General features: G+C 45.0%; 2 protein-coding genes and 1 long non-coding RNA gene across 10 annotated transcripts in view; 2 read left to right on the top strand and 1 right to left on the bottom strand.

The window, feature by feature from the left end:
* INPP5D (inositol polyphosphate-5-phosphatase D) overlaps positions 1 to 1,744 on the top strand; it is an 80,679-nt gene extending 78,935 nt beyond the window's left edge. For all 4 annotated transcript variants that reach the window (XM_039487547.1, XM_039487545.1, XM_039487548.1 and 1 more), the window contains exon 28: positions 661 to 1,744. In XM_039487547.1, coding sequence (XP_039343481.1) covers positions 661 to 663 — 3 coding nt within the window. In that variant the 3' untranslated portion in view covers positions 664 to 1,744. The remainder of the gene's footprint in view (positions 1 to 660) is intronic.
* Positions 197 to 13,858, bottom strand: LOC120371623. The gene is made up of 3 exons (XR_005584498.1): positions 13,742 to 13,858; positions 10,560 to 10,611; positions 197 to 697 (listed from the first exon to the last, which is right to left on the bottom strand). It is a non-coding gene; the product is annotated as an uncharacterized LOC120371623 (long non-coding RNA).
* ATG16L1 (autophagy related 16 like 1) overlaps positions 13,786 to 14,280 on the top strand; it is a 29,524-nt gene continuing 29,029 nt past the window's right edge. Inside the window, exon 1 of one of the 5 annotated variants that reach the window (XM_039487553.1) lies at positions 13,786 to 13,960. The gene's annotated coding sequence lies outside the window, so the exon portion shown is untranslated. Of the gene's footprint in view, positions 13,966 to 14,280 lie in introns of all 5 variants that reach the window. The other 4 variants (XM_039487557.1, XM_039487554.1, XM_039487551.1 and 1 more) reach the window with 4 other exon arrangements.

Here is a 14,280-nt window from a genome sequence, read left to right as displayed (position 1 = left end):
GGTCCGCCGAAGCCGCTGGACAGCGGATCCCCCGCAGGCATGCCACCGAAGGCAACCTGCCTGCCGCCCTCGCGGTGACTGGCAGAGCGTCCCCCATGGCTTGCCACCCCAGGCACGTGCTTGGCGTGCTGGTGCCTGGAGCTGCCCCTGGCTGGGCAAAAACTTCAGTTGCTTTAGTGCTCACCTAACTCAAATTGCTTTACTCTAGAAGATCAAAACTTGGCCTGTGTATGGTTCAAGGGTAAGTTTGCTTTGCCAGGTTAATAAAAAAGGGGTCAAGGTACTGATCAGTTGAAAATACTTACCAATCTAGGCAGTGCTGTTGTCCAGAAATACACATCAAGCTGCCACTTGAAATAATAAATAAAGCTTCATCTAAGAGCATTTATTTAATTGGACCAGCCTTTGAGTTTTGCCCTTTATTAAAATAAAAAGGGGACTTAGTGAAGTTTTTGTGTTAACAAGAGGGACTGGAAAGGCAAGTGGACAGATCACAGGAAGTGGGGAAGAGGATGAAGTGAGGGCGAGAAACATGGGTATGGGACAAGAAGGGGAACACAAGACATGAGCTATGTCTGCTCATGTCTCTGGTAAGTTATCCAGTATATAGAAGCAGCAGTAGATAAGCTGAGGGACTGGTGTCTTTTCTTGTCTCCACAGTGACTGCAACATGGCAGATGGCATCCTGGGAGGAACCCTAAAAGGAAGAAACAAGATTACCACTTTGTTCACATTACTATCCTCTGGTCTGGTGTTGAAAGGACTGGGGCGTTCTATTTTTGAGAGTGTCTCTCTCTCTTTATCATTATAAAAGTCTTCTAGCTGAGAAATTTAGCACAAGTTGTTCAGATGAAGAAGAGACAGGACAACAATGACAAATGCAAGAGGACAAGGTTCCCAGTTAGCCTTCTGCAGTGTCACTTTGGTACTTAATCTAGGAGGCAAGGCGTTAAATACCTTAGTACTCTTTTGGAGAAGAGGAAGGACATAAGGACAAAGACATGGGGTGGGTGGATGGAAAGAGCCCCCTGCACAAACAAACTAAAACCTTTTTCTCGAGTTCCAAAATCCCAATCCTGAGTGACAGTTACTTCAAAGGAAGCATCTTGACAGCGGTACAGCTCCCAGAGCAGGTCACCCCAATGGAGCAAGGAGTCAGGGGAGGCTGGGAAAGAGTTTGAACAATGGATGTTTAAGAGTGTCACATCATATAGGGTTTCAGCCTTGTCTCTTGTAGGAACCCCAAGGTGTGTACAGGCATCCACCGGATACAGGCATCCATGGAGAGTATGAGGATTTGTTCCCTGGCACTGCAGCTCTTGTTTTTAGCAACTAGTGCTGTTCTTCCTTCACAAAAACATCCTGGGGAAGAGTGAAAGGGCAGAACTACATGCAGGAATGGGAGTGGTAGATTGGGCCCACGTATGGTCTAGAAATGTAGACCTGAGGGGAAATCAGTCATTCCAGCCATTTTATTTTTGTTTTTATGGGAATCACTCTACTTTGAAGGACATTTGGCTGGCTGGTTTAGTAGCATCCTATTAGATTCATGCTGACCTTATTGTATTTTTGATCATTGCCTGAGAACTAATCATGTTAACATATTTGTAATTTCTATATCCATGTTAAGTACTAGTGCAGTGGTTTACAGTGACGCTGGGCCTATTTGTGACTTGATCCTTGCTACTGTTCCCTGTTCATTACTAAAAAAATAAAAATTAGACTCATTTCTAACCATCCCTTATTACCTGTCTTGTTTACTTCATATTAGTTCAGTGCTGTACAACTCACTAAATGAAAATAGTCCCTGCCCAGAGTCACTTATTTTGAGACACCAGAAAGGATCAAATGCACCAGGAAGGCCAGAAAGGAATAACTTGGAAGATTTGATATTGTTGATTTGTTATCCTCTCCTCCACAAAGCATCTGCATTAGGGTGATTTCCCCCAGTAGCAATGCAGCTGTACTTGTGTACATAGGACTCAGGTTTGTATCCACCTTTTTGCAGAACAGGTTTTATGACTGTGGTAAAAATGCTTGAACCCAATCTACATTCATGCTTAATTGGTGGTAATGGCACTTGCTGAAAGATAGGTCTGGATTTTCCTGGAGCAGCCCAGGCCTAGCAGATTTGGGCAGGTGGATGGGGGAGAGCGGTCCATGCATACAAAATTCTTCCCAGGACTGATTTCTCTCCAGAGGATATGTTTTCTGTGAAGCACCTGCTCCCCTACACTCACTAATTTTTTTTAACCCTCCTCTTTTATTTAACAGTGTCTTCCCGGTAGAAACCTAAAACTTTGTTGGAAGATTCAATGGACAAGGCATTTCTTTTCTTTAGAGAGCGTTTCACTTCTCCATTTCAGACTCTGGGGAATTCATACAGCTCCTGGCACTGTCTTGGAAATACCCTGCTTGAAGTGGTGATTTTATAGTCTAATATGAAGAGTGAAAATAATTTTCCTATTGAAAACCAAGGTGCATTAGTGTATGTGGGGGGATGGGGACTTCTGCTAGATGTTCTACGAAAAGCTTTTACCCACTGATAATGAGTGGTGAGCCAACAGACAAAGCTTTGTACACAGTGTCAGTGTTTTCCCAGTGAGACCCCACACTGGAGCCTAAAAAAGTCACTTCACATATTAAAGAAAATGAAATACTGAGATAGAGCAAAACTAGCCTCTCCATGTGGAGATACCCTTACAAGCAGCACAGCATCTGGCTACTTTCAATGCTGGAATTTGGTACCAATGAAAAAGTTTGCATATGCTGCCTCTATAGATGAAAGTAGGTGGGACCAACTCAGTACCTGCATCTGGAATGGCAGGTCAAACCTCCAATGAGGCATATAACTAAAGACAGGGTGAGGCTGTGCACCAAGCCTGAGGGAGAAAACTCTCTCCGCTAATCACTGGCTCCTAGAGTTAGATAAGGGACATCAGCAAGGTTCTGTAGGGAGTCCCATCTACTTTTTCTCCTTGGCTGGAATGATGGCAGCTGCAGTATAGTTATGTGTGGGCAAGGGAGTGTTAAAGCCAGGGGAAATGGATCTTCAGAGCTCTGCAGGAGAGATGGTAGAAATATGGGAAAGGTAGACTACTTGTGAGGAGCAGCTCCTGGCAGGAAGAGGAGACATTCTACTTTTATCTTTGTGACAAGGTCAACTGTTCTTAGGATACAGCCTCAATAAACTAACTGGGACTCTTTCCAACTACTCATCCTATATCTAAAAAGGAAATAGATATGAATTTCACACACCCTAGTACTGTGGTGGTTCTTTTCATGACTTCTCTTCCCATCTTGCCTAGAGCCCTGAAGATGTCCTTCATTGCTTCCATCCCGCTATCTTTCTGAACTAAATAGGACTCCAGAAGTTGCTCCACAAAAGCTGCTCATTTTAAAGAGGGGTCACTATTGACTAAGCTGAGTTACTCTTTCCCAGCCAAAAATGCTGCTTTTGCTATACTCTGCTGTTATCCCAGTTATTTTCCCATTAAATTGTTATAAATATTGTGAGAGAAGGGAGAAAGTTGTTGAAAAAACAACTGATTTCCCTCAAATATATTCCCCTAACTACACAGTTCTCTTATTTTTCTAGTCCTCAAAATTAGCTACATTCCCTTATTGTGCTAATTTCCATGGAGCTCCAGCTGTCAGAAATGCTTCAAGTTTTCAGCTACAGTATGTGCTATTATGGAATACCATAATTTGTTAAAAGCCTGGTTCTTGGCCAAGACTAAAGTCTCCAAAACAAGCTTACCTGACCTCCCCAGTATAGAATGAGAGTTGGTAGGTGCAAGAGCTATTGCCAATATTACAGTAAGGCAGTATTGTTCCCTTCATGTAAGATCAATGTTGTATAAAAATGTCTAGAAGAAAGAGTTGAGTTTAGGAAGAAAAAAGCAAGTAGACAATGTCCACATACTAACCTTTCTGGTTAGAACCCAGATGACCTGATGCTAAGCACTGGTCTTGACTCTGCCACTTGATTCACTAATGACCTAATGCAAGTCAGTTAACCTTTGGGCTTCAGTTTATCTTTACAATGCAAGGTTAATACCTAGCTTTCTAAAACACTTTGAGATGTTTGCACAAAAGGTGTATTTTCTGGAGTCTCAGATATTTGTGTGTGGAAAGATGTAGAATTGCAGGGACATCTAACTAGCCAAGCTGACCAAGAACTATCTGCAAATCTCTTCATGTTGGACAAAGGACTTGAGGCTACCATGCGTGGTGATGCAAGTCTTAGTTGATTATTGTGGCTATGATGTGTATGCAGGATGGACAAAGTGCATGATGCCAAAAAAAATTTTTAAAATTCTTTGCCCTTCTATCTGCTCCTGAGAAGTCCACATTACCACCCCTCAATATTAATATTCAAAGGGTCTTCATCCCTACTGTGAGTCTCAAAGAATCTGCACAGCCACTGCTTCTCTAGGTCATGAAACCAAACTACAGAATCAGCAGGTGCAGCGTGGTGGACTGTGCATTTGGATGTCTTATATCGCAAGGTAAAGGGGGCCTACCAGCCTGCAGTAACACTGCCATCTACAATGTGGTCTACTACCTGCCAGTTGTGTTCTGTATAACATTTGTTACAGCCAGGGTCAGATACTTAATAAACTGTACAAGGGAGGACACAGGCTTTGCTGCATACTATGCACAGCTGAATGAGCAGTGAAATGCAGTTGGGACAGTATCACATTATGCCAGCTGTTCACATCTGCAACCCCAATGGCAGTGTGATCACCTATGCATTCCTGCTAGCAATTTTGGATGTGAACATGTTACATGAGTGCTAGGGTTCCAAACAGGTGCTGAGCATGCCACATTTCTCCAGTGTAGAGAAAGTGTGAGCTGCAGAGGCACAAGATGTTATTTTCTATATATGTAAGCAATTACCAGCTTATTATTCATACCAGTTGTTCGGTATATGAAAAAATCTCATTATCCATTTCCTCTGTTGCCTATGTTACGTTTTTTTCATATACGGCTGTTAACAGAACCTGTTCTAAAATGGTTCTGTTAAGGATATTGAACTGATTGGTAGCATTACATGATGTGAAGTCAAAACTTTCCCACTGTACAGAGGCATTTTGGTATAGTCCAACCCCGGATGGTAGAAGAAGTGTTTAGGTCCAACTGTAATTAACCATATTTTTCCACCATGTACATCATGCTGAAACAGAAAACAAAATGAATCCTGAGTACAAAATTGCCATGAACCTTTGCTCTCAGTTTATTGCCATTATCTTGTTTTATTAATTTTATTTACAGCTCATCTTTGCGCCAGCTCCCACGGGCAGCAAAACAAAAGCTGTGAGTTACACTCAATGCAGGAGTTGGTTCACCCACGCAGAATTATCTGCTGATTTAGAATGTGATGTGCATGAATTTGTTTTTAATTACCGCTGTGCTTATTTCCTTCTCAGTTTAGCTTAATTTGATTTCAGCTACTAAAGATGAACAAAAGCTAGTTTTGCCCAAAGAAACTCAATTGCTGCAATCAAAAGAACACGCTATAGGCAACGGCTCAAGCTGGATTCTAATGTTGTGCTGACTGATGCTGTACCAAAAGGTGTATTTAGAGAACTGTAGTCAAGGCTCCATTCTCAATAACCCCTTACTGCAGAAGACACCACCAGAGCCGTGTAAATGTGCTCGCCAAGCCTAGATTTAAGAATATCAAGATTTTATTCAAGTTATGTAATTTTGCTAAATGCGTAGGTGATGATTATTATGAATGTAGTGGTACCTGGAGACCCTAGCCAAGCTCTGGGCTCTACTTTGCTAGACACTGCACATATACAGAGTAAAAGTTAATCTCCTGCAGCATAAGATGGCAACCTGTTGTTACCGACCTATTCAAAGTCATGTGAGATGGTAGCCATTTTAGGAATGAGTGCTGTGCTTCAGGAGCAGGGAGGAAATGCGGGGAAAGAGAGACAAGATGTGACCAGGAAAGAAAAGGGGAGAAGAAACTTAGGGAGGAGAGTCTAAAATTATGTCTACTCTACACGTGGTGGGAGTGAGTCCAGCTTGTGTAGACATACTCAATGAGAGCTGGTGCAAAGATAAATAGGAGTATATCTGTGGTGGCATGGGAAGCGGAGGCACAGTTTAGCCCTGCCAAGGACAAACCCACCTGAATGTACATATGTGCCACCACTGGCACTACCTGTGCTACTGCAGTTGCACTATTTATACTTGCACTTCTTGAATTAGCGTGAGTGTGTGTACATGAGCTGGGATTCACACCCCTAGCTAGCAGTGTAGAGGCAGCCTAAGTGAAGTGAGAGGCAGTCTGGCAGAATGGAGACGAGTCAGAGGGGTCCCCAATAGAGGCAGCAAAAGGATGAACAAGAGATGGAGGCTCAACTGAAATGGGAGAGGCTGGGTGGGAGAATGTGGTGGATACAGTGCTAGCTTAGACAGAAGGCAGAAAGATAAGATAACCTAAGGAACCAGGGGGCAGAAGTGCCAATGCACTTAGTTTTTGAGGAAGGGGAAACCTCCCCTATAATAAACCTGTTCAAGGATGCACTGCAATAAGTGGACAAAGCTTTTCCTTCTGCAGGCCACTGAGGCACAGCTTATGCCCAGAAACATGAGCTTCTCCCCCTTGCCTTAGCCTGCAGAGCTGCATGTGTTGTTATAGAAGATACAATTATACAGTCTTTTAAAAAGTCACCTGTGGTGCATGCCTCCTCATGTGGCTACAAGTTCCACAGGCTGACTTGACAATGAGAACATATTTGGATACCCAGTTTTTGCTGTCTGGCTATTAGATTGTAAGCAATTAGACGCAGGGACAGTTATCATTTGGAATTTGATTGTGCCTTTAGAGGGGGCATTATGCCTCAGGTAGTACATGGGGGTGGCAGGTTTATGGCTTTGTAAAGTATAATCCCTCCCTGAGCTTCCTGGAGTATAGGAGCGGTGCGTGGATGGCAACATCTTTTAAATTAGGTTAGGCTGCTGTAGATAGGCATGACCCACCCCAGGTACACAAAGGGAGCAGTCCCTGCACTTTTCTGAACACAGACACTGTGGCTGGCCTAGAGCAGTACTGCATGGAAGATCATTGCAGTACATGTCCCCTCCCACTGTGAACATGCCCAGAGGGCAGGTAGTCTGGCCCATTGTCTTGTTCAGTGCTGCACCTAGTCTTAGCACTTGGCAAATATTGCCCCCCCCCTCCTCTCCTCCACATCCCTGCATTGCTTGGGGAGGGCTTTTAAGTGAGGGGGCCATGGCCCTCTGTTCCGGCGCCCCGGGTCTGTCTCCTCCCCCTGGCAGTTTGCTGTGGAGTTAGGCAGCCTCTGAGCACCCCAATGGGATGGGCCCTGCACATGAGTCAGGCGGCTGAATGGCTATCTCCCCCCCGACCCTATTCCTGGATTGCTCTGGGGCTCAAGCAGATGTGTGACCCCTAGAGGGAGGCAGCAGTGTGCATGGCCAGAGGCCAAAACATAGGTGCTTGGGAACTTTTACAGAAGAAATGTAAGCACCAAGTGAGTTTAGGAACTACACGGTTGGCAGCAGCCAAGTGGGAGTTTTGTGGATTGGAGTGGCACCTAAATCAGGTGTTAGGCACTTAAGTACCTTGGTGGATCCAGGCCAGGCTCAGGGAATCTTGAGAGACACTCATTTAACCTTTCCTTTTTGGAGCATTCAGCACACAGCCCTTCAGCTAGTATACTGATTTTCAGTAACTATTTGCATGAACTTGTTTCATATGCATTAATCATCTTGCTTAAAAATAAAATGTGAAGGCATGCAAATTACTGAGAGAGTCACAGCAAACAGACTGGAGCACATGCTCCATGACACACATGCACCAGTTATTTATTTCATCCAAACACCATTAAAGTGTCATGTACTTCTTGGCTTTGCGAAAAAACAACAAAGCCTTTGTTTTGTTCTTGGGGAACCTATTTATGTAGACTCTGAATCATGCTTGATGAAATGTTTGGTTCCCCCCCCCATCACCTATTAAAAACACTGGTCTGCGATTTTTGAGAAGTCGTCTGCTTCAGAGATAAAATGTGATATTTATTATGTAATTTGATATGCTGAATTCAAATATGACAATTAAAACAACTGATTGGCTACTGTTTCTAAGATATTTAAATTTTTACATTTTATGTCTATGTATATTGTGTAGATAGTAGAGTTTTAATCATAAATTGTAAACCTAGGTCTTTTCATGTGTTTATGGTTGCTTTACATGATAATATTTCACCTGTCCTGTTTATGTAACACTTTAAAAATCAGCAAAAGGGTTATATAACTAAAATTTATTATGAAACAAAAGGCAAAAAACTATTATGTACATAGTTTAGTCCTATTCAGTGTCTACTCGGTGCTTCTTGGCTTGTCTCTTGTATTCATTAAATGGAGCATCTCTTGTCACTGTCCAGCAATAGTCTGCAAGCATTGATGGGCTCCATTTGCCCTGATAGCGTTTCTCCATTGTTGCAATGTCTGGGTGAAATCGCTCGCCGTGCTCGTTGCTCACTGCTCTGCAGTTCGGTGGAAAAAAATCTAGATGAGAGTGCAAAAAATGTATCTTTAGTGACATGTTGCAACCAAGGCTTTTGTATGCCTTGAGGAGGTTTTCCACCAACAACCTGTAGTTGTCTGCCTTGTTGTTTCCAAGAAAATTTATTGCCACTAACTGGAAGGCTTTCCATGCAGTCTTTTCCTTGCCACGCAGTGCATGGTCAAATGCATCATCTCGAAGAAGTTCACAAATCTGAGGACCAACAAAGACACGTTCCTTTATCTTAGCTTCACTTAACCTTGGAAATTTTCCACGGAGGTACTTGAAAGCTGCTTGTGTTTTGTCAATGGCCTTGACAAAGTTCTTCATCAGACCCAGCTTGATGTGTAAGGGTGGTAACAAAATCTTCCTTGATTCAACAAGTGGTGGATGCTGAACACTTTTCTTCCCAGGCTCCAATGACTGTCGGAGTGGCCAATCTTTCTTGATGTAGTGGGAATCTCTTGCACGACTATCCCATTCGCAGAGAAAATAGCAGTACTTTGTGTATCCAGTCTGCAGACCAAGCAAGAGAGCAACAACCTTCAAATCGCCACAAAGCTGCCACTGATGTTGGTCATAGTTTATGCACCTCAAAAGTTGTTTCATGTTGTCATAGGTTTCCTTCATATGGAATGCATGACCAACTGGAATTGATGGCAAAACATTGCCATTATGCAGTAAAACAGTTTTAAGACTCGTCTTTGATGAATCAATGAACAGTCTCCACTCATCTGGATCGTGAACGATGTTGAGGGCTGCCAACACACCATCGATGTTGTTGCAGGCTACAAGATCACCTTCCATGAAGAAGAATGGGACAAGATCCTTTTGATGGTCACGGAACATGGAAACCCTAACATCACCTGCCAGGAGATTCCACTGCTGTAGTCTGGAGCCCAACAGCTCTGCCTTACTCTTGGGTAGTTCCAAATCCCTGACAAGATCATTCAGTTCACCTTGTGTTATGAGGTGTGGTTCAGAGGAGGAGGATGGGAGAAAATGTGGGTCCTGTGACATTGATGGTTCAGGACCAGAAGTTTCATCCTCTTCCTCGTCTGACTCAAGTGAGAATGATTCTGGTGCATCAGGAACCGGCAGTCCTTCTCCGTGGGGTACTGGGCGTATAGCTGATGGAATGTTTGGATAATGCACAGTCCACTTTTTCTTCTTTGACACACCTTTCCCAACTGGAGGCACCATGCAGAAGTAACAATAGCTGGTATGATCTGTTGGCTCTCTCCACATCATTGGCACTGCAAAAGGCATAGATTTCCTTTTCTTGTTCAACCACTGGCGAAGATTTGTTGCACAAGTGTTGCAGCATATGTGTGGGGCCCACCTCTTGTCCTGATCTCCAATTTTGCAGCCCAAATAAAGGTGATAGGCTTTCTTAACCATAGTGGTTATACTACGCTTTTGTGATGCAAAAGTCACTTCACCACAAACATAGCAGAAGTTATCTGCACTGTTCACACAAGTACGAGGCATCTCTGCTCACTTTGGCTAAACAGAAATGTGTCCCTTTGCAAAATCAAACACTGACAAATAAGAGAGCACGACACTGTATGATTTCTAGAGCTGATATAGGGCAATTTGTTCAGCAGAGTGATGTAAGCTTCGTTATGATTGCATCATCCATGACTTCTAGGAATAACATGATGCAATTCATATAATGTATGATGCAATACCAGCTTCAGATTGCATCATTCATTGTTTTGCCTAAAAAGCAAGTACTGTCCAAACCCAGTCATAGATTTATTCATAGATCCAGTCAAAGATGTATTTTAGTCATTTCTGGTTTAAATTGAGATCCCTTCCCTTTATAACTCACTTATCCTCCGCTATTCCCAAGTCAAGGGTCGTATATACTGACCCAATAGCATATCTTGAAAACTAGAGCCAATCAACAATTTTAAGCATCATTTTCGTTCTCAGTGACCCAGAATTAGTAAAGTTTGATTACATTTATTTCAAAAGCATTTTGGCTGTAGAGCAGTGAAATTAGAAGTACCAGTAGTTGCTCCAAATGCCTCTGTGCCCTCTCATCACTCACAGGTTGCCTGCTGGACAAGATAAGTTTTGTTAATTGTTTCAAATATCCTTATTTTGAGTTTACTTGAATTCCCAACTTTATAAAGCCTGATTCACGCACAGAAGGAATGAAAGCTGAGCAATCTCAAAAAGAATAGGCCAAAATTTGTAAAGACTGGGTGACCACATTTGGATCCTAAAGAAGGGACCTGAGTTTCAGAAGAGCTGAGCATTCAGTAGTCCCTGTTGAAGTCAATTACTTCAAAGGGAGCTGTTCAGTGCTTTTAAATTGTTCACTTTTTAGGATCCTAAATCTTCACATGTACTTAACTTTAGGAACTCACATATTGGAAAATCTTGGTCACATTGTGGAATTTCAATTGTAAGGTCCCTGCTCTCTCAGAGGAGTGGGGAGCCATTATTGTAGCACACACTAGCCCTAATCACGAACCAGGAGCCCACTGGGCCAAGTGCTTTACAAACACAGAACAAAAGGGTAGTCCCTACCAGAGAGACATACATGGGAGTACAAAGAAACAATGAGATGATAATAGTCAGCATGATAGGCACACCAGCCCCCTAACTGCTGTCAGTCTTCCCATGGTTTCCAAGGATATGGAAGGGAAAAGTGTGAGCTACCATCAGCCTCCTCAACGATCCTGTTGAATGGCAGATAATCCTGCTACTGTCTGTCTATGTGGTTTGTCTGTGGCTTCCTGCCATAAACATGCAGTGTCTGGCAGCGGGCAGTGTTCTAATAATTGGGCCTATAATTTTACCCTCTTTGTGAGTGCAGTTGTGAAGTATATGAAAGGTCATAAAATGTTACAATACTTCCTATTACATTTATTATTATAAGTCAAGTTGCTTTCAATAATGAACATTACAAACAGGTGCAAGAGAAACAGATAGAGAGACTAAGTTAGTCCAAAAAAAATAAAAAAAAGGCCACATAAATATAATTCAAGGACTATGTTGAAATAATGCCTGGTAAAAACAGAAGATGGGGAATCAGAAATTAATGAACCAAAATTGGTGTGATGGATATTAGGCCTAACTGGTGGACAGAATAATGAGAGGATGGGCTATTCCATCCACCATTTCCTTTGTGAGTCCTTAAACAGAAAGACTGGGAGTGGGAACCACAGAACAGATAGAATATCAGGATTGGAAGAGACCTCAGGAGGTCATCTAGTCCAACCCCCTACTCAAAGCAGGACCAATCCCCATACAGATTTTTGTCCCAGATCCCTAAATGACCTCAAGGATTGACTCACAACCCTAGGTTTAAGCAGGCCAATGCTCAAACCACTGAGCTATCCCTCCCCCGAAAGGCTCCTGGAGCTAGCTTCACCATTGCCTGGGACCCTGAGCCTTCTTCATTCTAATCCTGAGAGAGCATAACCAAACCAGGCCAGAGATACCTGGCCACCTGTGATGAAATGGGACCAGACTTTAATAACAACAGTTCCAACTCATCCCAACTAACTTCTTTTCCCCAAAAAGGCAGTTATTGCTATTTTTGAAAGTATCTAAGAGACTGTCAAACAAGGGAGTTTTCCTTTTAAAAACTCTCTCCATCTGAAGGGAAAGGGAGCAAGAGATGTTAAATTGAAAACCTTACTTAATGCTTCACATTTCAAATGCTTTAACTTTTTCTTTCTTTTCTGTATCTTTAATAAACATTTTAAAAGATTTTTATGGTGTATTTGACATGGTATGAAACAGGCTGAGGTCTCTGTATACCAAACCTGACCTTGTTTAATGTTGGACAGGAACTGGATTATGATACTATCTGTGCCCCATTTATTCTATCTAAATTAACACAACAGAAGCCTCTCCAGCATAGATAGATGACCCATGGCATCTCCTCTGTACTTCATTCTAGCTTCTTTTCCATCAGAGAACTTTATTGCATGAGTTGTGAATTTTTTTTTAAAGTAGCTTTTTTTCTTCTCCAACATCAGCTATCCACTCTCACCTAGTCAGGTCCATACTAGAAAGGCTTTGCCTGTATACCTATAGTTGCAAACCCTCCCAGTGAGGAGAGACAGCTTATAGCAGCGAAAAAGTGCTTTTGGTAGGAGAGCTGATATTGGTTCCCCCAGCAAAATAAGCTAGTTGAACGATATAACTATGCCTGCACTATGAGGATCACTACGGCTATGTCTACACCAGAGGTTCTCAAACTGTGGTGCGCGGAACAGCTCCATTCAGATGGTCCACAGATATTTCCTTCTAAGGTCCGCACCTAGGCGGCCGCACACAGGAGAATGAAGGGCCACCCACCTAATTGGTGAAGCCACACAGGTGTGATGTGACTCCACTAATTCTGTGCCTGGATCCTAGAGAAGACGCACATGTAAGGTGAGGTGGTGGCCCTTGGGGTAGCTGGGAGGGGGCAGCGGGGTGAGAAGAAAGGGTGGGGGGAATTTGGGACATGCAGGGCTGCGGTGGCCAGAGAAAGAGGCAACTTTCCCCAGCACCAAGACTGCAGCTGCCAAGGAGAGATGGCCCTTTTCCTCAGCCTCAGCTCTGTGACTACTGGGGCAAAGGAGAGACCCCCCACTCCTTCCCAGCCCCAGCCTGGGGGCTGCTGCAGCCGGGGGAGAGAGGGAGACCCTCCCACCCTTCCCAGCTCAGGGGCTGCGGCGAGGCACATCCATCGCATTAGAAAGGTAAGACTACTGATATTAAAATATAAGTCGTGTACTTTATTTGTGGCACACCACTCCCCACTCCACCACAAACCATCACCACCACCCCCCGCCACCCCAGCCGAGAGGCCACATGGGCAGAGGGTCCACCACGGACCCGGCCCATCTTCTCGCCACTGCCACACCCCGACAGCAGGAGACTGCGAGGCCGGGCCAGGGTGCGCCCGGAGGGCCTGGTCTGCCTCGCAAGCGCTGAACCGGGCTGAAGGGTCGGTTGGGCCTGTGCCCAGCCCAGCCCCACAGGAAACAGGCGGGGCGGCTCCGTAACGGGCGAAGTCTCTAAGCAGATCAAACTCCGTCCCCGTTTCTCTGCTGCTTTCGGCACCACCCCCAAGATGGCGGCGACCTTCCTGTCTTTGTGCCACCTTCAAGATGGCGACGCGGTGCGAGCCCGTCTATCGGTACCGCCTCTAAAATGGCGACTCGGGGAGGCCCCCCGACTTACCATTTTGTGCCGAGGTGACCAGCTTGTTCGCCGGATAGCGATTGTGACTCGCCCGCAGCGAGCCCAGTGAAGGCGCCGCCCGTGCTGGCAAAGCCTGCGGTGTCCGCCAGGGCTCGGACTGGCGGCGGGAGGCGGCTGCTGTCCGAGCCGGGCAGCCTGGCGGTACCGGAGGCAGCCGGCAACGGCTTTATTGTGCGACTCGGAGCGCTCAGGCCCCCGGTGAGGTGCGGCTCGGGAGAATGGCGCCGGTGGGGCGCGGCCGAGCGGGACAGTGGCTGTGCCCAGGCTAGGGAGTGGTGGTGAGGCCCCCGCCTGTCAGACCCATCCGGGGAGCCGGCCCTGCCGCGCCCGGCCCCTCCCGAGTCTGTCACTGTCCTCTCCGCCCGCCCTGCTGCCAGGTGCCCTCTGCCCCACCCAGGCTGTGCGCCCCGCTCCCCCTAACCTGCCCCATCTCCCCGCCCTGCTGGTAGTTGACCACTTCCTTAACACCCCCGGCTCTGCCCCTGCTGCCCTGCTCAGACTGTGCGCACCCCCTTCAG

The sequence above is a fragment of the Mauremys reevesii genome, linkage group 9 (assembly GCF_016161935.1).
Source record: "Mauremys reevesii isolate NIE-2019 linkage group 9, ASM1616193v1, whole genome shotgun sequence".
Taxonomy (NCBI): Eukaryota; Metazoa; Chordata; order Testudines; family Geoemydidae; genus Mauremys; species Mauremys reevesii.
The sequence above is the reverse complement of the archived record's forward strand: the minus strand, read 5'-3'. Positions and strand labels throughout refer to the sequence as shown.